This window comes from Dermochelys coriacea, chromosome 17 (assembly GCF_009764565.3).
Source record: "Dermochelys coriacea isolate rDerCor1 chromosome 17, rDerCor1.pri.v4, whole genome shotgun sequence".
Lineage (NCBI taxonomy): Eukaryota > Metazoa > Chordata > Testudines > Dermochelyidae > Dermochelys > Dermochelys coriacea.
Genome location: NC_050084.1, coordinates 9,998,918 through 10,023,070, shown reverse-complemented (window position 1 = coordinate 10,023,070; position 24,153 = coordinate 9,998,918). Strand labels below are relative to the sequence as shown.

Here is a 24,153-nt window from a genome sequence, read left to right as displayed (position 1 = left end):
GCAGGAAATATCTATTTTTAAGTGATTGATGTCTTTTTTTTAAAAAAAAGAAATATTTCTACTGAACTTGGGTTTTAGAAAAGCTTGCTTTTCTAAAGCTGAAATTAGGAATCTGTGGGGCAGGACCATCTCTGAAAATGTACAGTGCCTAGCACAATGGGGCCAAATCTGTTAAGGGCTCTAGGTATTACTGGAATGTGCATAATATATCATGCCTACTTAGATCCTCATTGGAGACAACTGATCACACTATACAATATTCAGGAGAATGGAAGAGTCTTCATGTGGGGTGCAACTTGATCTGGACTACACAGAGGAGCAGAGCACGTGACAGATGGAAACCCTATTAGCAGAGGGGGAAGAGGAAAAAATAGCAGCTTCCCAATCTGTGTGACAAATTACACAACTCTGTGGAAGCTTGATGACAACAAAGTAGATGCAGAGGAGTAATGCACATCCCCCAATCATGAGGAACAACCACCCCACCCAATAAGTGGGCCACAGGAGCAGGTAGTGGAGGGAGAGCATGAATTCTTACGGTGCTTCATGACACCATGCTCAAGTTTTATAATGTCCAAGGCCATCTCGTAAAGCCAGGGTAGAAGCTGCCAAATCATGAATAAGCAAGTTCTCCATGAGGACTATGGGAACCAATGGTAGTTTGTGGCCGAGGTTAGAACCGATGACGCAGTAGTGATAGGGGGAGTCTGAAATTGTAGCAAATCCAGACTGCTGGCATTAGAAGGAAAGGAAGAACAAAACAGTTGAAGTGAGGAAAGGCTCCTTCCTATAACAACCACACTCAGACTAGAAATCTCAACTAGGTGGCTAAAAAAAAAAAAAAAAGATATACAGGTGCCAGCAGCAAAAAAAAAGTTTTTTTTTCCACCAAATGCATCCGATAAAGTGAGCTGTAGCTCATGAAAGCTTATGCTCTAATAAATTTGTTAGTCTCTAAGGTGCCACCGGTACTCCTTTTCTTTTTGCGAATACAGACTAACACGGCTGCTACTCTGAAAGCAGCAAAAAAGGCAGCTAAATTAAGCTGCTAGGTGAATGAACACATACCCAAGAAGGTTAAGACAGCACCAAAAAGGATGCACAATTCTAGACAGTCAATGCATCTTGCAGGAGTAGCTGTGAAAAAAATCTCACTTGTTTCACCCTTTGTTGAAAAGAACCACCGAATTGCTGATCGGCTAGAGATTATAAATTGTTACAGTGAACATGAAAAGCACTGAAATCAGTACAGATAAAAACAGCCATATCAGCCTCTGGATATATAGAAATAAAAGTCCAGAAAAATCATAACATGGTGATGTAGGGAAATATCCAAGGTGTCCTTACAAAAAGGCAGGCTGCACACAAATAGGGAGAATGTCATCTGATGGACACTCTAGTTTAGCCTGTATTTGTAGGGGGATGGACTTAGTCAAATGGGTGAAAGGCAAGCACACTTAACAGTGCACAGTAACACAATCTATGGATCCAGAATTGGCTTTACATGTCTGTGGTGCAAGGAATGTTATGTTGGAGGTGAGACCTGGAACCAATGCATGAACTAGAATTGTGTACTCTGGGTTTACATGCGTCAGTTCGAAAAAAACTCTTAACACCAACGAAAATTCAACACAAGCCACTTAAAATATAAGTTTATTAAAAATTAGTGACCCATTTCCATTCAATGCACTGCAGAAAGTCAGAGGAAAATACTGTATTATTGGTTAATAAGTTTACTCCATCAACTTATTTCCCTTGCAAGACTGACCCTTAAGAGATTTAGAATCCAGAACAAAATGAAAACTCCTGTGGTCAGAAAACAGCTTGTTCACAGAATGTCAGCTAAATTATGAACAGTCACCATAATAATTTGATGTCTCTGGTAAAAACAATTACAGTAGTCCAAGGTGCTTTATAAACATTAATGAATTAAGCCTCTGAGGTAGGGAGTGTCTCACCCCAGTTTTCACTGATGAGGAAAATGAGGCTCACCAAGGTTAAGTGACTTGTCTGAGGTCACACAGCGAGTCAGTGGCAGATGCTGGGATTAGGGTCCTGGTCTCCAAGTCTCTCAGTAAAACCTCCATTTTCCCAATAGAAGGGGTTTGGCATTACATTTGGTTGTACAGGAGATTTTTTTTTTAAATGCAAAGGATTGTCAGAAAACATGATTCAGTTTTAGATTGTTTGGTCAGAAGCGTTCAGAAAAAACAAACTTACTCTGGTTTCTGGGTGTTTAAAGACCAGAACAAGCATTTTCTAGGCCAGCCAGAATACAGCTCCCAGAAATAGCATAGCGTCAGTCACTCCCAGGCCCCACCGGTCCAGATTATTTATTTATTTTTCATCATTTAGTACAAGAGAAAAAGTCAGCGAAATGGAACGTTACCATGGGATAAATGTCTCTCGTTCTGAAGCTTAAATGTCAAGGCAAAGGTTAAACATTTAGTTTTGTCTCGGCATTTATCAAGCAGTGGGAGACGGCTATCCTGCAACGCTATCCCAACTGATGTTATCGCCTAATTAAAATGGATATTAAAGTGCTGCTTAATATAAGACATTCGTTTGGAAAGCTCCAAACCGCCTTCCTTATAGAGAGGAGGAGGGCATTTGCAACTCAATGCAGCTTTCCCAGCACAGATGCCACAAACAGTCCCCTGTCAAAGGGGTCACGTACAGATGTCATTTAATATTTCCCACTCATCCTCTTAGTCTAATTTCATAATCTGAATGCATAAAGTTTACTTAAACACAAGTGTGCAGACGATAGCAAGACTTCAAAAAGACTGCACCAGCTAATGCTTGCTTGCTGGTGTCGTTAAAATTCACACGCTGCAAATGAGACAAAGGTTTTTCTTTTCTTTTCCTCCAAAAGGCTATTTTAGAGTCACAGGCACATCAATAGAACGCAAACGTAGGTGATTATGGTTTTTGTAGGAAGTTATTACAGATCTCTTAACGCGCAGCTGTGAATGCCTCAAATTAAAAAAATCTACGCTGTCGTAATGGGGAGGGGGATCATAATATGTGCTATTTAAAAACAGCAGAGAAAATATTCTCAGCAAGAATGGCTGCTTTGTCAACCCTGCAAAGGGTATTTTACTATAAATAAGCAAAGATTGTGCTTAGTACTATGACTATTTCAAAGCTGCATTATCCTTCACAATGGTACTTGTTCTTAATTATATAAATGTCAAAAATGTAACCTAGGATTCAACATCTAAGCAATTTACATCCTTTAAGTAAATAAAGGAGGGTTAAAATGATAATACAGAGCACAAGTTACATCAAAACTACTACTATTAAACATAACCAGAATCTAGGTAGTCATACTGTACAATCAACATGTCATAGTTTATGTGCAATAAAAGAGAACATTCAATTAACATTCTGTATTGAAATATGCAGAAATCATTTTTTTTTAAAAAAGATCATTTAGATCATTCAACTCTTTTGGTTAAAAAAAAGTTTCCAATGATTTAATAGGAAACAATGACACTGCCCATTGCTGCATTTGGATTTAGTGAGACTATGTAAAACTGTCCAACAAGGTAATCACACTGGCCAAGAAATGTTCTAAGCTCTGTATAGATACAGTACGGTCTTAGCAAGTCTAATATTACAATCATTTAACACTGTGAAGGTCTGTTTATTAGCACAGGGTTCATACCTTTCTCTACGAATGCTGAGGATCTTCCGACATTCTCCCACCATTGGTCTATTCCTGGGGCCGGTGCTCCACTGCTTGCAACAATGGGACAGCTAGTAAAATGCAGCCACAGGCATTTTAACCTGTCACTGAACCATGCCCTGAACAGCACTGATTGCTCCCACTAGTTTCCTGGGGCGGGGGGGGGGGGGGGGGAAGAGGAGTAAGCCACCCCAAGGGTCCCTGGATTCACAGAACTTGTATTTCAGAAGTTACAGTACGGGGAAATTGACGTTTTTTTAAAATAAAACCTAAATTCAGAGATCTCAAAAGCCTTAGTCAAAACAAATCTCAGCAGCTGTATTTCTGCTGGTGTGATGTCAAAAGCATCTGGAAAACAAAACATCACAGAAAGCAATAAAAAGCAGGTTATTGATTTTTATAGTGTTTTAAAGAGGCCTTTCAGGAAAAGGCAGGTGCAGTGGCATGACTGGGGCAACACTCACTGCTAGATGTGAGAAGAATGAAGAGATCATGTTCCACATGCAGGAAGCGTGGCCAAACAATAAAGAGAGAGAATCTGTAGCAACTAACGCTCTCTAAAGAGGCACATACAATCTTGCTTTTAAAAGACAAACACCTAATGGAGGCTGACCCCCTATTCTTTCCAAATATCTGTTCCCTCCAAAATACCCAGCCGGGCCCGTGTATGTCAGAGGTTCACGCTGTGAATTGAAAGACGTTGCGGAAAATAATCCCATGGGATTTTGCTTTTAAACTTGCACATGAGCGTAGTGCAGTGAAGAGAGCGCCAGCCTGATGGTCTTGGAGACTGAAGTCTTCCCTTTATCTAAAGAACAGGTACAGAATGGGCAGTGGCACAGCATGCTTACCACAGTGCTCTCCCCATTTACCTTACACCTGGTATGGAAGGGGAGTTCAGTCTCCATGGTCCTCTCCATCCTTGGCCATTCTGCCAACGAGTCACTTGTTGCTAATTGTGGTGGAGGTGTTATGATGTGGAGTCCTGGCTACTGAGAACTAGACTGAGACCCCTCAATTAATATCAAATACATGCCACTAAACAGCCATCAGAGGGTACCAGCTTTTGGTCACAACTAGATTGGGGCAAGATTTTTGGGTGAATAGAAATGTTGTCAAAAATGCACTGGGGAGGGCTCTGAAACTATCAGTGAATTTGGGTCATGAATAGTTTTGGCCAAAAAAACCTTAACAAAACATTTGGAAATATCAAAATGTTTTGAAGTGTTGCTTTGAAATAACATTCAAAATGTTTTGACTCAAACAATAGTTTTTCATTTTGTTGATAACACACAAAAAAATTCCTTCTTGGTTTGAAATAATTTTTTTTTCTTTCTTTCCAGATTTTGTTTCAGTCACCAACCAAAGGAAAAAAAAAATCATTTGCTCGGCTCAAATTACAGGTGATCTGGATTTGAGCTGGTGAACTACAGATAAAAGATCATCACCAAGATTTTCAAACACGATTACTGACTTTGCATGCCCAGCTTGAGCCTCCTTAAAGAGAACTGATCTGCAAAATGCACCAGCCAACCAGCCTCAAAAAATCAAGCTCATTTAAGATGTCTCAAGTTGGGCACCCAAAATAATTAGGCCAATTTTTCAAATGTGACTATATTTTCTCCATTACCAAAGTTTATGCATTTTATCTGCCAATTAATAAATAAAACAATTCGCTATCTTATTTAGTTTATATCTTAAATACATTAGGGAAATAAAATATACTTAACACTGTAACCTGAAAGCGTTATTTTTTAAACAACGCATTCCATGGGCCATTTAATGAATTTTCAAAGCTGAAGCTCCATGGAGTTGAAGTATTCAAAATCTTTTGTCTAACCAGACTGCGGTAGATTGGGATGTTTGTCTTGAGAGAGGGAGAGCACTAAACGTGCTGAGTAGTTCGGGTTTTTAAATGGTTTATTACGCTGGGAGGCTAGGCCAGTCTAGCATCTGAACCTCATGACTCTCTCCACAGACTACTCTGAAGGCAATAAAACCCCCACACTGGTGGCAGCTTATTCACATATTTTAAAAGGCCTTGAAAAAATCCTTATTTTTCCTTTGAGACAGTAAGTCAGCCAGCTTGATCATTACAAAGGGTCAAATCTTGAGAAACTGGAGCTTACTTGCTTGAACTGGAATTTGCTCGGATTTGGCCCCAAAACATCAATTCTCAATCGAGACCTTGTCTACACGTGGGACAAGCCCCAACTCAGCCTTCGGTGACTAGCAACCAGTGTAGCTGCACTGCTGCTGATGCGCAAGCATAAGCCGGGGCAGGCTGTAGTTTGCACCTATTAGAAGCAGAGGTCAGTCTCAGTCAGAAGAATTGGTACAAACCCTGGCATGCCCTTGTCCATGCTTCGCACTCAGCACCAGTCCATCCGGATATTCCCGAGCAGTGATTCTCACCCCCATCCCAACACACTAAGCCCAGATTCTCCTATGAATAGAAAAAAGAAATTATTTCTCATGAAAACATTGGAAAAATCAAGCTCGGAAAAATCCTACCATCCAGCACTGCCGGGCAAGCAACAAGCCAGTCTAGACAGATGGCAATTAATTCCTGGCTGCTAGACAAATTGCTGCCCTGCATTAAAACAATCCTAGATGCAATAATGAACCAGGGCACACAGCTAATTGCACATTATATAGTCCTCTCCCGTGTGCAGTAGGGCTGCCCCTTCCCCCGCAAACAACCACCAAACATTGAGATTGGAGGCCAGTTCTTATTTGAAGCCTAAAGCTGGCTGCCTTAGTCAGTCAGCAAACCCAGATGTTTGAAGTGCTAGCTAGGATCACCAGTTGTCATCAAGGGGGAAGAGAGACAGGAAAACGCTGGGCCTGATTTTCAGAGGTACTGACCACCTGCAGCTCCCACTAGTTTCAGCTAGAGTTGTGGGTGCTCAGAACTTCAGAAAAATCAATCCCTTAAATTTTCACCGGGGCTACCAAATAAGTTGGGACCATCATGTTCTCTCACTGGATAGTCATGTTTAAGATCAAAGCTCAAGTCCAAAAACCCCTAAGTCCAAGGAGAGTTGACACTGTAGTACTAAGAGGTGAGGAGCACACACTTGACATCTCTCTTTTTTTTAAATACATGTTTAAAAAAAAAACTCATTTGAGTCACAAGAGATCTTCTAAAAACAATTATAAAAAATGTCAGCTGAAGAAACGGTTTAAAATTCAATATAAAAAGTCTCTCTCCTGGGGCTGTGCAGAGACAGAGCTCTGGTGTAATGGCCATTTTCCCTCCACTCCCACCTCTTGGCCTCAGAGGGGACTTAGAACAGAAACACATGGACAACCCCAACTGTGCAGGAGTGAGTGAGCTTTCATTGGTCTACACTTTAGTTGTTTTCCCTCAATAACCCTGTTTTTTTCCCCGAGCTTGAGGAAATGACACCAAGCAGTGCTTAGGGGCCCTCTTGATCTAGTGACTAATTCTAGAGAGATTCTCTCAATTCCCCAGGATCTATTAATACAGGGTTCCCTCCGCACCCAAAGCCCTAGAGGGTAGAGGTCCCACCATGCCCATGATTTCGCCAGGGCTCTGTTTTCTTATAAGCTTCCTCACCTTTAGGATTTTTTTTTTTCTCTTAATAACCATGTCATCTAATATTTACTCTCTAAACTTCCCCCATTTGGACTATTTGTTAGCTTGATTCCGGAAAGCTTGGCTTGAAGTGAGACAGGCTAAGCAGTTTCAGCACCAAGGGTAACCTTTGCAAAAAGGGGAAATTCACCTCCTCTCATGCCATGGAAATCTAACTACTTGCTCTATAAGGAAAGAGTAGCTTGGCCAGCAAGACGTAGCGTTTGCTAAACTTGCTAGTGCTCGAATCCCATTTTCGACAGAATTTCAAAACTAAGCAATTCCACGGCACACAGCTCTTATGGCGCCTCTGACAATGGGTTTCCAAACAGAACCATCCTCAAATGGAAAAATACATCGCTTCTCACGAGACATACAATGCCTGGTGGCTGCAACCTATATCAGAACAAATGAGCTCCACAGGCAGGTTCTTGGGATCCCCTACCATACGCAACACATGAAGAACTGCTCTCTCTATTTACACCGCATGGTGCACAAGTAACATATCACAATGACTCTAAAAGCTTCTGGCCTTAAGTGTTGCTTTTGGTTTGCACGCACAGATGTTGGGTTGCTTCTCTAGGAAGCAGTGAAACTATTTGAGAATCAATCCCCTGCTTCCCGGACTAATTCCGCATATTCCTTAAGCTCTATGAACAAAGCAAACCATTTCTCCTCTGCCAGCAGGCTAGTGGCCAAGCTGCCGGTCGTCATAAGTGCTGTATCTCTTCACGTGGATGCGGCGCACTCGGTCGCGCAGTTCAAAGCCTTCATCATCCTCGCTGTGAGATGCCTGGCTTCGGTTCCGGCTCGTCGCCTCCAGCAGAGAGTTGTCAGGTACGCGTGGAGTTTCATACAGTAAAACGTTTAGGGTCTCCTCGTAGATGCGCGCTTCGGGGAATTCAACCTAGGGAAGAGACAGCATGCTTTTTCATGATGCAGACTGGGTAACAAGACAGGAACCACTCTACTGCTTATTGGTGAAGGAATTTCAAATGCTAATGCATGTGAAGATGGAGGTAAAGACAGTAAAACCATTCCAAGTGGAAGAGACCTGTGAGATAATCTCATCGCATCCCCCAGGGTATGATTTTACTTTACGTTCTCTAGTGCTTTCACTAGCCTAGGTTTTGATGTCCCAACTCTTGGGCCATCTGCCACTTCTTTTGGGAGACTCCTGCAGAATCTACCACATCTCATTGTCAGGATGTCATTTCTGATACTTGACTGCAAAGTCTGGTCTCATTCTAGTCTCACCTGCACCAGTGTAAACAGGAGTACTTCTGTTTAGGCCAGGGGAATTACTCTAGATTTATCACATTGTAATTAACAATAAAGGAACAAATTTTTCTTCTTAAAACAGCTAATATTCAGCCCAAATTTCCCTTTTGTCTATTTTATCCTACCCTACTTTTATTTATACTGACATGCTCCCCTCTGAACAATTCTCCTCTTTTGACATTAGCATCTTCCAACCTTCTGGAGATGGTTATGCCCCCATCAGACATTATCATTTAGTCAAGCCACACATAGGTCAAATTCTGCTCCCAGTTACCCCCAGTGTAAGTCTGGAGTAATTCAACTGACGGTCATTTACACCAGCTTAACTGAAAGAAGAATTAGATCCTTCATTTAAAGGGAGGATTTTTCAAAAGCTCATGTGACTTAGGAGCACCAAGTCCTTATGACTTTCAATGGGATTGTTCTAAAGATTACTGAAGTGCTTTTGAAATTCCCTCTCAATCTTTCCTCCTTATTTATTCCTTCCACTGACCTAATCTTATTTTGCTCTTCTCTGAACTCTGTTCAATCTGTCAGCATTTTTTGGATACTGATATGCCCAGGACAGAATGCAGCTTGCTAGCCAAGTGTTCCCCAAGCAGAGGGTCCCAACCCACCAGTGAGTCACAGGAAAGGTCTAAGTGGGTTGTGCATGCCCCAGAGGCAGTCCCTCCTTCCCATGCTCTTGCTTCCTCTGGGCAGTGGCATAGGGAGCAGGATCTGGACAGCAGTAGCATGGAAGAAGTGGCTGGAGTCAGCGAGCAGACACCTGGCAGCCATCACAGCCTGACTGAGGCTGCAGGAGGGTCAGGGCTAGGAGAGTGAGAACCAGGGTTGAGAAGGTTGAAGAGAGAGAGTGCGCGCAAGGATAATGCGGATAAAAGGCAATTTGGTGGGTCACCAGTAAAAAGTCAGGGAACAACTGTGCCAGTCAATGAGTGGCCCCAGTCATTTGGATTTCATTGATCATCAATGGCACTCAGTCAGCAAGTTGAGACCACCCCTGACCTTACCTTCTCCTCCTGACCTGGTCTGAGTCTCAGAGATCTCACATGGCTTTGTAAACCGCTACCAACTTTGTTACTTAACCACAAGATTCAAGGAAGACAAGTCCCAGTACCTTGGTTTGTTTCTTTTCTGTGGCATACACTATCGAGGTGCAACAGACCTCAGCGAGCTTCCGCCCCTGTCCGTAGAAAGACCAGCAGCAGATTTCATCCCCTATAACATCCTTAATGAAGAGGACTCGACCGTTGAAGCGGAGAGAGAGTTTATCGAACAGTTCTATGTTCTTCAGTAAGTTATCGTCCGAGTTACTGAAACACAGTAGCAAAGGCAGTGAAAAGATCTTTGTGGTTTAGCAATTGGCCTGCACCGTAAACTGCACAGGGTTAATGTTCCTACCCCACCATGGCTGCAAGCATTAATCTAAACTGCAGGATACAGTGACTCATTGCTATGCACTGGAGAACAGCCAACTTGGAACACAAATAGGATGCTCTGCTCCCCTGAGCAAATGTTCCTTTAGAGGTCAAATGATGCAATTAATATAATGGTAGCAGTTTCCTATGTCATTATAGCAACAAACAAAACCTGCATCCTGACCAACGTCGGAGCTGATCAAATCATATGCTTACTATGGTTCTATTTAGCATGGCAAGAGGAAATGACCCAGAGAGCCAATGCAAGGGTCACAGAACGTGTCCAAGGTCAGTAGAACTGTCATTTTACAGAGTCCTCCTTGTACCTAGGATGATACAGGGCACAATTTTCAAAAGCATCTAAGTGATGTAACTGCCCTTGAGAACTTTACCCATGGTATCACTTCGATATATTTGAGTTTAATAAAATGTTGAGTGACCTTGAGCCTATCTTGGTAATGATGTAATGTAATTCACATCGTAAGACGTGTAAACAACACGGTCAAGCTGACGCTAAAACCCACTTTGACCAACTCTAAAATACAGGTCCCTACTCCTCTGGCATTAACTTTGGCCCAATTCAACCAAACGTATGTAACCCACTCAGAACGGTGCTCTGTACCCCTCATGTGTGGCTTGGCCACGCAGAGGTTGATGAGCCTGCAGCAGCTGTGGCTAACAGACCTGATTGTTTAGCTCAGGCAGTAAAGGTTCATTCTTCTGGGTCCAGAGCCCCAGATTCAATCCAGATGCTGGTGCCCCACCCCATGGTGCTCCACTTCTACACTACAAACCTATATTGGTACAACTATGTCGCTCAGAGGTGTGAAACATCCACACCCCTGAGCAATGCAGCTAAACCGATTTAACCTCCCCTCACCATAGCTACCGCCACTCGTGGAGCTGGATTAACTATGCCTATGGGAGAAGCTGTCCCATCAGCATAGTAACATCTTCACTAGAGCACTACAGTGGCGCAATTGTACCAGTGCAGCTAGCACTGTACATGAAGATAAGCCCTAGTAGCCCTGCTGAGGCCAGTGGGACTAGTTATGAAGCAAGGCAGGCCCCATGAGAAGGGTGGCAGAAGTAGGCTCCAAGGCAGGGAGTATTCGCTTTAGAGGCCTGAGAACCATTGGCGATCAAATGAAAAACTTGTCTTATGAAAGAAGACTCAAGGAGTTTGGCTTGTTTAGCCTAACTAAAAGAAGGTTGAGGGGAGATATGATTGCTCTCTATAAATATATCAGAGGGATAAATACTGGAAAGGGAGAGAAATTATTTAAGCTCAGTACCAATGTAGACACAAGAACAAATGGATATAAACTGGCCACCAGGAAGTTTAGACTTGAAATTAGATGAAGGTTTCTAACCATCAGAGGAGTGAAGTTTTGGAATAGCCTTCCAAGGGAAGCAGTGGGGGCAAAAGATCTATCTGGCTTTAAGATTAAACTCAATAAATTTATGGAGGAGATGGCATGATGGGATAACGTGATTTTGGTAATTAATTGATCTTTAAATATTCATGGTAAATAGGCCTAATCCCCTGTGATGGGATATTAGATGGGTGGGATCTGAGTTACCCAGGAAAGAAGTTTCTGTAGTATCTGGCTGGTGAGTCTTGCCCATATGCTCAGGGTTTAGCTGATCGCCATATTTGGGGTCAGAAAGGAATTTTCCTCCAGGGCAGATTGGAAGAGGCCCTGGAGGTTTTTCACCTTCCTCTGTAGCATGGGGCACGGGTCACTTGATGGAGGATTCTCTGCTCCTTGAAGTCTTTAAACTACGATTTGAGGACTTCAATAGCTCAGACATAGGTGAGGTTTTTCGCAGGAGTGGGTGGGTGAGATTCTTTGGCCTGCGCTGTGCAGGAGGTCGGACTAGTTGATCAGAATGGTCCCTTCTGACCTTGGTATCTATGAATCTATGAAATTGAGGACAGGTGGAATAGAGCAGGCCAAAGTCTTCCGCTCCCTGGGGCGTGAGACTGATTGGCCCAGAATCCTAGAAGTGTCGAAGTTCAGCGTTTAGTATTGGTGGGATGATTTGGTCTGGCATTCGGCTAACGGTGTTCAGACGTACTGTGGCAAACCCAAGCCACTGCGTCATCCTGGGCCAAACTAGCTTGGGCAAACTTCAGAGGCCTCCAAACCTGGAGGGGGAGGGAGAGGTAGCCAGACGAGAAAAAAAGCTGTAGACGCAACATAGTAAAATGGACAACCCTTAAAACCCTAGGGGGGGGGGGGGGAGGGAAAAAAAAAAAATCACACTTTGTGCTTATGCAGCACCTTGGAGATTCTTCTGTAGGTATTTTTCATGATAATGCGTAATGGTCAACATTTTAAAGGTGGGGAAATAGAGGCTTTAAGTGTTTTGCCAAGGTAACAGAGCAGGTGGCAGGGCTGGGAAAAGAACCCAGGAGTCCTGGCTCCTAAAACATTCTGTCACATCATCTCCTTACTGACACAGTAAGTGAGCAAGCTGTCTTCACTGACGAGGATTGGGAAGAATTGGCGGGGCGGGGGAGAATATTCTTTATCCTGGTAAGAGAATGTGTTTATAAAGAGATGCCTCATACAGCTGCCATCAAGACATAATAACTGAGCCACCATGTCCTTGCATACGGCTCCAGTCACTCTTATTAGTGCCTCTCCGACTTCAGACCCCTCCAGACAAATATGCTATTTTGTCCTTAGCGCAGCATCGTTGCTGGATAATAACGGGAAGCACGGCCAGGAGCATCGCGGAAAACACCGCCCTCCCGAGCTGGATGATGAATGTGCTGCCTTCTAGCATTCCCTAGTGACCACCTGGAGTTGCACGTTTTTTAGAATCGGTCTCTCTGGCAGACAAACAGCACGTGTCTAGAGACCCAAGGAGGTTGATAAAACCACCAGGATGGTGTCTCAGAATGAAAGGCAAAGGACTAGGGTTCTGCAAGCCCCGCCTTAGGGCTGGCCGTGTTGCTTCAAGCTCCCGATCTGGGAAAACCAGGAGCCACTTTAGCAGTGGTATCACAAGAGTGACACCACAGAATCCGAACAACACTCTGTTTCTTTCCTCAGTGTCACACAAGGAGAGCAACTATCCTTACTGCTAGAGCCTTGCAGGGCAGTTCCTCCTCTGATGCGTTTCACATCTCCGCCTGTTACATCTCCTTTACAACGATGTAATTAATTGATTTCAAAAGGGGTGGGGCTGGAATAACTGGGGTGCTGTAGGTCTGGACCAAGGTGGCTTAGCAGGGCTGCATGGGACTCAGGAATGGAACTGCAGAGGGAGGTACAGGTCACAACTGCATTAGCATGTGGGTGGAAGTTTACCCTGCAGTGCCTTACTCTACCTGGTTTCAGCCAGTGTTATTGGCAGTCACGCTTCTCTGAGCACTGAGAGACAGGCACCTCCACTACCCACACACTGAGCTCTAACAGGCTGCATTCCCCCTGCAACCCAAGGAGCCTGATCATCCTCTGTCAATCAAGAGTTACTGCACTCAGGTGCGTGGAGAAACACTCCTGGAAGAGGAGAATCAGGCCCTTGCACACCCAGTCCCGGTAGCCTACGAGGAACCTTTACTGTCCGCGTGGAACTCTCAAGACATACCTGGTGTAGGAATATTTGTTGTTGCTCCTGTTATAAAGCAGCTTGACAACAGGCTGTTAGGAGAGAAAAGAACAAAGGCAGGGCAGGTGAGTTTTGTACTGTAAACAGCTTGGAGAAATAGAGTGAATGGGGACAGAAAAGCAGTTACTTTCATGGAGGATTCGATGAGCCTCTCTTCTTCCTTTGGTGACGTGATGATGGGGATGTTACAGACAGGCTCGTACGAGTCTTTCTTGTCCTGGTTTAAATAAAGTAAGAGGTATAACTAACGTGGGCACCTCCAGCCATGTTCCCAAGCCCTCCAATGCAGAGAAAGAGCATAAAGTTGCTATAGTAACCCCACCATATTACCGTGAGCTGCAACCCAGAAATACAGCAAGATGTTTCTTAGCCCCGAAAGGCAGTGATAATTGAAACATTCAGATGCAAATGGATGTCATTCCTACATACTGCAAGGACTCTGAGCCTGTTGTGGGTTTGTGTTTGGGGGCCATGGTGTTCTAGCCCCATTGAGAAAAGGGGCAGGGGAAAATGCTTGGGCCAGTTTTATCAACTGCCCACTGTAGCTCAGTCATCACGAATCACACATTTGTTGGAGAGAAATGTACCTCACTGAAATAGACAAACGCTTTGTTGTACAAGCAACAAGCTATTGCAGACGCTAACTCCAGCTTCCTTATGCAGTGAACTAGAGTGCCAACTACCGGTTTCTTGAGTCGAAAATATATCCAAACAAATCAAAATCAGTTGTCTATCTACTTACATTGCCCCCATATCTGAGTATCTCACAATCTTTAATACTCTCAACATCCCTAGGAGGCAGGGAAATTCTACTATTTCCAGTTTACAGAACGAAGGCCCAGAGAAGCTGTGACTTGCCCAACATCTCACAGGGGGTTTGTGGCGCAGCAAGGACTTGAACTCAGGTCTTGCAAGTTGTAGGCTGTAACCACTGAACCATCCTGCCTCCATTTAGGCCACAATAGCACTTTATTCCCAAAGTGCTTCACAAGCCACGTACACACTCAGAGCTGCTAAACTTCCGCCCCCTCTAGGGAGGAAGCCAGAAGCACAACAGTGGGATTAGCTGGGGATATTTTGGCCAAGTCATTGCTCCAAATCCCTTCTCTACCAAAAAACATCACAGGACACTTACTGTCCAGGCAGAGCAGAGAACAACATGGTTTTAAGCTCTTATCCAAAAGAGAGAGAGAGAGCAAGAGGTATGTCTCTCAGTTTATCTGCCTTGGAAAAAGATCCAGATGGGGATCAAAACTGACTTTAGACATTTCAGACTTCATATCAGACATCCCCTGGAGTTACACCAGTACCTCATTTAAACATAAGCACTTTCAAAACACATACAACACAAGGTAGATCCCTGATAATTTTTAGAAGTGGAAAAACCTCAGGCTGCTGCCATGTCTTACCTGGAGAGCTGCCTGGCACATGTCTACTAAGCCCTGAATTAGGTAATATTTCGCTTCTGCCATCAGCTCTTTGATCTCCTGCCTGTTTTTTGGAAGTGCAATAGTGTCGTCTCGGAGGTAATTTAAAATCACACCGAAGTGTTTCCCACAACGGTCTATAAGGATCCACCCTGAAAGACAAACACCATGACATTTGAGTGCAGCACCATACCACGAGAGGCAAGCAGCAGCTCAGCAAGGAGGCAAAACATGGAATCTCAGTGCAACAGCTCTCAGGCCTCATCTGTGGATTATTCATCTTCCTAGTGCCTCTTGCAACAGAGCTTTCCCAAATTCCCAAGGTAGTCAGTGGGAGTCTTTGTTGACTTCAGGGGACCTAGATCTGGCCCACAGAAGAGAAACTGACAGAGGAATTGCTCTTCTCAATGGCCAAACCACCAACCTCCCAAAAGGAAAAAGTTTCCACGCAGATACCAAAGCCCAAGACCTAGATGAAAGAATCTGAAAACACTCAGGCTTTTACTAACAGGGATAAAAAAAAACCCATTAGAATCCTAGTGCATTGTATTCTCCACTGATCAATCCACACACACTCATCCCAGAGCTGTTTTCTGTGCCTCGTCTTGTCTATATTAGATTCCAATCAACTGGGGACTTGGATCCATTTAAATATTATTGGAAGTTACCAGTTGGCACTATTACAGTAGTTCTGTTTAACTGACCGTTTAGGCAGTTAGATCTTAGAAAAATGCTAATTGTTAAATGTGGGGCAATTTTTCTTAAAGAAGCTCAGCACTATACCAGAGAAGTTGGTTCTTACTGCCTTCATCTCTAAGTCATTTCCGTTGCCTACAGATTGGGTGGGCAAACAAGAACCTTGCATGGTGCCAGAATAGTACAGCCATGTGAAATGCAGTGAATACTGGAATCCAAACTCCAAAATAATAGGCATGAGAGTGAATTTGGGGTGGGAAGGCCTTTCAGGAGTCCTATTTGATTTTTTTTTTTAAGTTGTTGGAATGGATTTTGTGTTTTTTATCTCTTGCACCTAGAGAACATGATAAACTCAAACATGAATAAATATCAAGATCTAGGTATTCAGCAATAAGAGAGATCTATTGGACTGTGGTAGTAACAAATATTTTAAAGCAAATAAATATTCTTCAAGTGTTTACAAAAAATATGCATAATCCAATAAGGAAAGCTAAGTGAAATACATGACTCTTCCCTTAACCCTCTACAAGGGAAGGGTAGACTCCTGCCAACGTACATTGCCATGCAGAGAAGCAGATGCAGTATTGCCAGGCAGCTTAGTACTAAGAAAGAGGAGACTTGCCAAAAGCGTTTGCAAATTCTAAAGGGATTTGAGTCTAAGTTCTGCACACCACCTGCCGGCATTTGGCAGAGGTTTCACCAGTCCTCTTTCCCAGTTCTTGAGAGAGAAATCAGAGCAGCATTCTACAGATGCCAAGATATAGAACAGGCCAGCGAAACCAATGGGGAAAAGGCCATTCTGGTCTAACACACTAAAGATATGCTATAACACCGATTTAGTTAAATTGAATATTTGACAGGCAAGCTACATGGATGTACACCAGCTTCATACCAAAGTACAATATCCATACATAAAGCTGAACTGAGTTAGTTTAAACCTGGTGCAACATTGCCCCTTTAGTTTAACCAGTGCCACTTCTATGAGTAGAGGAGCAATATGAAACATCAAGAGGTTAAGTGACTTGCCCAAATTCGCACAATAAACACATGGCACAGCAAGGGCTAGAATCCAGATCCCCATGTTCCCAAGCCCACACTCTCAACACCCAAGAACATTCTTCCCTGGGATGCGCAAATAGATTTTTTCCTGCTTTTGCTTATATTTGTATCGAGCGAGCGTATCTAGAGGGCCCCAATCAGGGATGTTCTCTCTCAACGTAACTCAACAACTCTATTGAGCCCACATTTTTTCTGCTCCTAAACATGTAGTTTGGCCTAGCCTATTGCTAGGCGGTGTGTGAAAGCATTCATGGCCACTGCTCATACGGATGCTCTTCCTTGTTCTCCTATTTAATTAAAGCTGCTGAGTTAAGCTCGTTTAGACTGTAATATCATAGGGGCATTGACTATCTTTTTTATTATCCATGTGCACAGTACAATGTGGCCCTGACCTGACTGTAGCCTTTAAATGCTACCTCAATTTAAATATTATATTAATATCATAATCAACAAGCAGCACATGCCGTGGAGACCAAAAAAACAGCACCTGGGTTTGGCAACACGAGTCGGAGCTTAAAATAATAAAAAGCGCTGCCACTTGTCTACCCCCTTCCCACATTTCAATTGACTCCTCTACACAAGATCCTACAGTGCCAACCCACACGCATCTGTTCAGTCCTGACAGCAGTGTAGGCCATCCACATACCAGCTGCAACAGGAGTAGAACAAATGATGGGGAGGGATAGCTCAGTGGTTTGAGCATTGGCCTGCTAAACCCAGGATTGTGAGTTCAATCTTTGAGGGGGCCATTTATGGGTTGAGGGGGCAAAAATTGGGGATTGGTCCTGCTTTGAGCAAGGAGTTGGACTAGATGATCTCCTGAGGTCCCTTCCAACCCTGATATTCTATGATTTCTTGCTCCAACTATTGTTGGTGATGAAGGGGGAAGTTGACTCCCCTTGGTGCCTATGACAAGAAATCTCCACCTAAATCCCATGCATTGACAGAGTCCTACTCTCAGACACGCGTGGCTCCTGTCGACGCTCCCTTACCTTCTTTGTCAGTCAGCACTTCCATCCTGCCACTGAACATGGCCTTCAGCATGGTGTCATGCCGGGTCAGCACCTGCACCGTGGTGTAGTACAAGGAGCCCCCAACGTTGAGCCGCACGTATTTGTTGCCCAGGCTACCCTCTTTGAAGCTGCAGGTTTTGGGCTTGGCTCCTGAAGACCGGCAGATATTGGTGAGGCACGTGTCCCCAGACATCTTCTGCAAGTAGATGACGACTCTGCAGAGGGTTGGCTTGATGGATTCCGCCGTGGTTGGGGAGGGGTCAAGAATTGCCGGATGGGGAGGGCAGGGTAGGAATCGTCATAAATTGCTCAATCCCTGGGTGGGGTTAGAAAGAAGGGGAAGAGGATGAGATCAAGGAGGAGGCCTAGAATTACCGCCTGCAATGAAAACATGCAGCCTGCATCAAAGAAGGGAGGGGACTGTAAGAGGATACAGTCTTTCTCCCCCAACACGTAGCGGCTGGATAGCTTCCGCAACTGAGTTCTGAGAGAATCTTCTTCGGTTTTTATTAGACAAGCTCTATGGTTTCTGACCACACTCAGTGTTGGTATGGCACTGTTACTGTTCTCACCGAAGACAATAACTTCCATTGACTTCAATGGGAGCAGAGCTAGAGCACTTTTAAAAATCCCACCTAAGATGGTTATCCCTGTCCTCCTTTTCCCCCCTTTCTTTTAAACAGACAGAATTTGGATTTTATTTTAGTAGCCAGCCAGGAACATTGCTGATCTTAATGTACGTTTATAAACCACTTTGATAAGAAAGGCAAGGTATTATTAGCAGGCATCACTGAAAGGCTGAATGAAGGACTGAAATAGGGAAACTATAGAAGAATTCTTTAAGTTTCAGCATCAAGGTTTGAGTGCATGCCTAATTACAAACATGTCGGGAAATGAGCTATTTCCTCACAACAAAATCATGAGAAAATAATCAGGCTATTGGCATTCGGTAAGCGTTTAACGAAAGAGCCTCCACCAAAAAAATTTGATTTTGATTTTCGTTTCAATAAGAGACAAAACTCTGCTGCTTATTTCAAATGATCGATTGAAAATAATGGCACTTCCACCTCACTTGGCCAAATTAAGCTTTTCTGGACTTTGCAAAGTTTAGCCATCAGCCTAACCTGAACCCACTGTGAAATACTGCAGTCTGAAAGTATCTGTGCAGTGGCAGGAACTCTGCTCTCTCTCTCAGCTTCCCAGAAGGATATTACACTTCTTGCTCAGACCCTATCCTACACAATAGGAGGGTTTCCTGCACTTCCCCTAGCTGAAACAACAGCTTGTAGATCTTTTCTTTTAAATTGGAAATCTGTACAGCAGCTGTGGCAGTCTCAGTTTTCAATTATTACAGTTAAACCCTATAATCACCGTTTGGGTCACTCCGTTTCTTGATACATCCTTCCAGTCATAGTTGTTCCTGCTGTAGGTAGGGTAGCTGATGCTGTATTAGAATTCTAATATGGAGAAAGCTGTTGGGATCTGTTTGCTGGAACATCCCTTACTGATGAGTGCAGATGAAAAACTAAGTTAACCTGCTACAAATCCAGTCTGAGCCCCACCCTTGCCTCTGCTCTCCTCTCTCATCCCTACGCAAGGTAAACAAGAAATGGAACCAAAAGAATAAGAGCAAAGATGGGCCAAATCTAACATGTCAGATCCCAAATCCTCTAACTGGAAAAATCTGGATCTAGATTTCATGGGCACTGCACTGCGATCTGCTGAACCCAGGAGCAATTTCACTTTGCTACCAGTGCTGAAATCTTTTTTCCTTCCCTCCCACTATGCCATAGTCTACTTATCTGTCCATTCCAGATTGCAAGCTTCTCCTTGTCATCTTACTTCTCTGTACCATCAGTGGCCTTGTACAAATAACCTGCTATCCACCATACAGACAGTATGAAAGAGCTAGCCATCCATCTGGTATAGAAAAACCTCTTGATAGCTACACACAGCATCGTAATTGTAAGAGATTTGAAGAACTCCTGACTTTACAGGCATAGAAGAATGCTCTTATAGCATCATTTCCCATTTTGATTCTTGTATCTGAATAATCACTACAGGTGGGCTTTCTTAAGCCACAGTGAGTAGGAAGCAAACTCTGCAACCTGCAAGGACACAGCAAATTCCACAAAGCATTTATTAGGCCAAGGCAGGTCAGTCAGGTTATAACTGGCTCTAATTGGCACTCCTATGAGCTATCAACATTCTTAACCTTGAGCTGAACAGCCCTAGAAAACAAAGCATACATTCTTTTCTACCTCTGAATCCAATGAAGTTGCTTCCTAGCTGATCACGTTAACACCAAGCATCCCAGAGATCAGTATGAAACACAGGCAATCACACATCTCAATTGTTGATCTACAGGCGATTCATCACTATAAACTGTGATCAGCAAGACCTGTTTGTCTGAGTACTGTCACACAACAAGATCACTGAACAAAATAATACCTTTCATTTGTCTAGGACCTTTTATCAAGGTCACTTAATAAGTTTGTCATCGGAATGGAATGGGAATAAAGCCCAGGTCTCCTATCTTATTTCAGGTTTCAGAATAGCAGCCGTGTTAGTCTGTATTCGCAAAAAGAAAAGGAGCACTTGTGGCACCTTAGAGACCAACCAATTTATTTGAGCATAAGCTTTCATGAGCACGAAAGCTTATGCTCAAATAAATGTGTTAGTCTCTAAGGTGCCACAAGTGCTCCTTTTATTTCTTAGAGAATTTGTTGGTCTCTAAGGTGCCACAAGTACTCCTTTTCTTTTTATCTTATTTCAGGTACCCTGACCTGTGCTTTTTCTGCTATATAATCCATCCTCCATTATTTCGGTGCTTTGTGTTTCTTATCTTGGGGGAGGGGGAATCAATTACGTCAGTTTTATTTTTGTTTACAGGCATTTTCACTTGTAGGTTTAAGTGGGAAATATACTGATTTAAAATCAACTGGCTTCATTTGGAATTTTTTTAAACAATTAAAGTAGTCCTAGGTTTTTACATAAAGTATGTTTTCACAAAATTTAATTTTCAAGCCCAGTTAATGTAGTTTTAAATAAAAATGCTTTTAAAGACCTTCAGACTGAGCGATAATAAAGGTTTTGAAAAGGACAGAATTAAAGGGTCTGATCCTGCAATGAATGGCAGATCTCCATGCTCCGTCAGAGTCCCATGAACTCGACATGGGTCTTCCTGACTGCATCTCATTGCAGAATCAGGGTCTTAGTGTTATTTTTCCAACGAAGCAGAGAGTAGAGCAAAATGGGGAAATCCTTTTTGCCAACCAGCCAATCCATATAAGAGCAAACACCACTGATTTAACATGTTAATAAACACATAGGCTAGGAAACTTCACCCACACTCAGCAAGGAAACCCTCAATTACTGTCTTTACTGTAAGAGGGAAAGTTTGTTATTCTGTCCTTCTTTCCTGCCTTGTGAGGGAGGAGAGAGGCAAAAGTGTACACGCGGTAATACAACATTTCATAGCTCACATCACAAAATTGTCCCAGCTAGAACTACCATAAATCCCAGCCCACATTATAAACAGCTCAAGAGAAGCATTCAAACAGCATCATTTGCAAACTAAGCACTATAAAGGACATTCCCCATCTCTTGGTCCAGCGCAGTAGGGAGCTGGAAGATAGAGACAAACTGGTGTATTAGTTTTCACTTGTATTACAATAGCACCTAGAGGCGCTAGCTGACATCAGGGCTCCTTTGTGATAGGCCCTATACAAACACATAACAAGAGACAGCACCTCCATCAAAGAGTTTACAGTCCACCTAAATAGACGACGAACACCACCACCACCACACTCTTACATAGCGCCTTTCATCAGACCTCAAAGCACTTTACAAAGGAGGGCGAGATATCTTAAATTGAATCAATTTCTGCTGGTGGAAGAGACAAGCTTTCAAGCGATAATGGAGATCAGTATTGTTATCTCCATTTTACACATGGGAAAAACTACCCACAAGGAAGACAAGTAACCTGCCCAAGGTCAGTGGCAGAGCTAGGAACTGAAACCAGATCTCCTATTCATATCAAGAACTGATTTGTAGGAAAGAATACTTATTGGCAGACAGCGTGGCCTAGTCAATAGAGCACTGGACTGGAACTCAGGAGACTGGCCTTTAATTCCTGGTTCTACCATGGACCTACTGGCTGACCTTATGCAAGTCATTTTCACCTCTGTGCCTCAGTTTCCCCATCTGTAAAGTGTGGATAATGCTGCTGACCTCCTTTGTAAAGCATGTTGAGATCTCTGGATGAAATGCGCTGTATAATGACTAGGTAGTACTATTAGTAGTAGTTTGACCAGACAATGAAATCAGTACATTGTTGGAGGGAGTTCTACTGGGTACCATTGACAATATTTAAGGGTATGTTTCAGCAGCTTCTTTATTGCATATTTGTAGGGTGGCAAAAGACAGACCTTTCCCCAGGTTCGACTACAGATTGCAGAGAAAATCACGACTGAACAATCAGGAATTTATTTGCAAGGTAAGAGGCGTGGGGGAGAGTGAAAAGGGAATCTAAGAATTCCCTGCTCTAAATGAAAAGAGAACACTTTCCATCTTCAGGATAGCCTCAGAACCCCCATGAGAAGTACCCGTCACAGGGGGCCTGCTTTACAGAGAAATAAAATATTTCTGTTTATGGGTGCCTCTGTGCTTTTATATTTACAAACATTAGGTCACCCTCACCATACCCCTTGGGGAACTCTAAGAATTCTTAGCCCCGCTTTACAGCTGGAGAGAAATATGGCCCCAGCCCCGATGAGCTAACTGTTGGGTAGGACAAATCACCAGAAAACACTGTAAAACTCTTTGGGGGAAGGGACCATCTTTTTTGTTCCAGGTGTTTACCGCTTAGTGCCACAGGGCCCTGGTCCAGGAGTGGGACTCCTAGCCACTACTGCAATACAGCTAACGAACGACGACGACAAACAATGAGGGGAAGAGGGGAGAAGGGTTGCCTACTTTCATGAAGTTACCGCAAGTCTCACTATATTTAGTGTGGCCCTTACCACATTTTGTGAAGCGCTTTGAGACCAAAAGTGCTATTGATGAAAAGTGCTGGATAAGGGATAGGTATTGTTATTATTAAAGCCCCAGCTCCGGGAACGAAACCACACAAGAATTTCAGCCCATCCAACCCCCCATCCCTTTTTCCTTTCATTACAAGGAGAAGGCTGAAACTGGGAGCCCAAAGGCTCCAACATGGGAAAGTAAATAAAAATAACCCAATGCTTGCTATTAAGTCCCATTATTTTTTGGCCAGTCTCATGAATCCTTTTGGCCAGGCCAATGATATTGGTGTGCGTGGGGCTGGCAATATCGGATGGATGCTTCAGTTCGTTACATATACTCCTAGAGGGTACCTAGGGCATAGAGTTGGTGCATGCCCCCTCACCCCCCAGGTAGTTACCCAGGTCCTTGCCCCCCCCTCATGCCCCCTAGCTCCCCCGGGTAGTTACCCGGCTCCTTGGCTCCCACCCCCACCAGCCCCTGATATTTACCCAGCTCCTCGGCTCCCCCCCCGGCCCCGGTAGTTACCCAGCTCCTTGCCCCCCTTCATGCCCCCTCGCCCCCCGGGGTATTTACATAGCTCCTGGCTCCCGCCGCCCCTGAGCCCCTGGTAGTTACCCGGCTCCTCGGCTCCTGCCCCTCCCCCCCCAGGCCCCGGTAGTTATCCAGGTCCTCGCCCCCCTCACCCCTCTGGGTATTTACCCAGCTCAGCAGCTCCCCCCACCCCCAGATATTTGGCCAGCTCCCCGGCCCCCCCCGGGGGGTGCTTACCCGGCCTTGGGACCGTCGCGCTCCGAGGGCTGCCAACGACGCTGCCTTACAGACCCCGCTCCAGGGGGTCCCGGGCACAGCCTCCAGCCGCAGCGTCCCCAGCCTGGGCTGGGCCGAGCTCCTCCCGCCGGGACCCGCGGCCCGGGACCGCTCCCTGCAAGTGGGACTACAGGGTCCAGCATGCGCCGGGGCCGCCTGCCCGTAAAGACTACAGCCCCCAGCATGCAACGGGGCCACCGTCCCCAGCGTGCCCCGGACCGCCTGCCCGTAAAGACTACAGCCCCCAGCATGCAACGGGGCCACCGTCCCCAGCGTGCCCCGGGGCCGCCTGCCCGTAAAGACTACAGCCCCCAGCATGCAACAAGGTCACCACCCTGGACTGGACCACTCTGTCGTAATGATTTACAGCCGGCAGCGCGCCCCCCCCTCCTCAGTGGGGCCTGTGGTCCCGCCCCACCCGGGCACTTGCCGTTCTCAGCCGGCACCGCCCCCCAGGCGCGGCCACGCGGTTTGAAGAGGGCACGTGCCCGGGGGGAGGGGCTCA

The 24,153-nt window shown here is 44.4% G+C and overlaps 1 protein-coding gene across 2 annotated transcripts; it reads right to left on the bottom strand.

Moving 5' to 3' along the window:
• Window positions 1-1,640: 1,640 nt before the first annotated feature.
• Window positions 1,641-24,077, bottom strand: TNFAIP1 (TNF alpha induced protein 1). 2 transcript variants are annotated; one of them, XM_043499364.1, is made up of 9 exons: window positions 23,610-24,077; window positions 17,793-18,129; window positions 15,028-15,197; window positions 13,746-13,835; window positions 13,598-13,650; window positions 9,694-9,889; window positions 4,156-8,199; window positions 3,882-4,039; window positions 1,641-3,841 (listed from the first exon to the last, which is right to left on the bottom strand). In XM_043499364.1, the coding sequence occupies exons 2-7, from the start codon at window positions 18,004-18,006 to the stop codon at window positions 7,981-7,983; spliced, it is 942 nt and encodes a 313-aa protein (XP_043355299.1). In that variant the 5' UTR covers window positions 18,007-18,129; window positions 23,610-24,077; the 3' UTR covers window positions 1,641-3,841; window positions 3,882-4,039; window positions 4,156-7,980. The 2 variants fall into 2 exon arrangements, with proteins under 2 accessions (XP_043355299.1, XP_043355298.1); XM_043499363.1 differs by having other exon boundaries at window positions 3,882-8,199.
• Between the last annotated feature and the right edge of the window lie 76 nt (window positions 24,078-24,153).

Bases quoted from the DNA above. Each gene is read 5' to 3' on its own strand.
- TNFAIP1 (XM_043499363.1), bottom strand. From the start codon at position 18,006: ATGTCTGGGGACACGTGCCTCACCAATATCTGCCGGTCTTCAGGAGCC. The intron at 15,198-17,792 runs GTAAGGGAGCGT...TTTGTCTTTCAG, and splicing joins AGTGCTGACTGACAAAGAAG to GGTGGATCCTTATAGACCGT. The intron at 13,836-15,027 runs GTAAGACATGGC...TATTTAAACCAG, and splicing joins TGTGCCAGGCAGCTCTCCAG to GACAAGAAAGACTCGTACGA.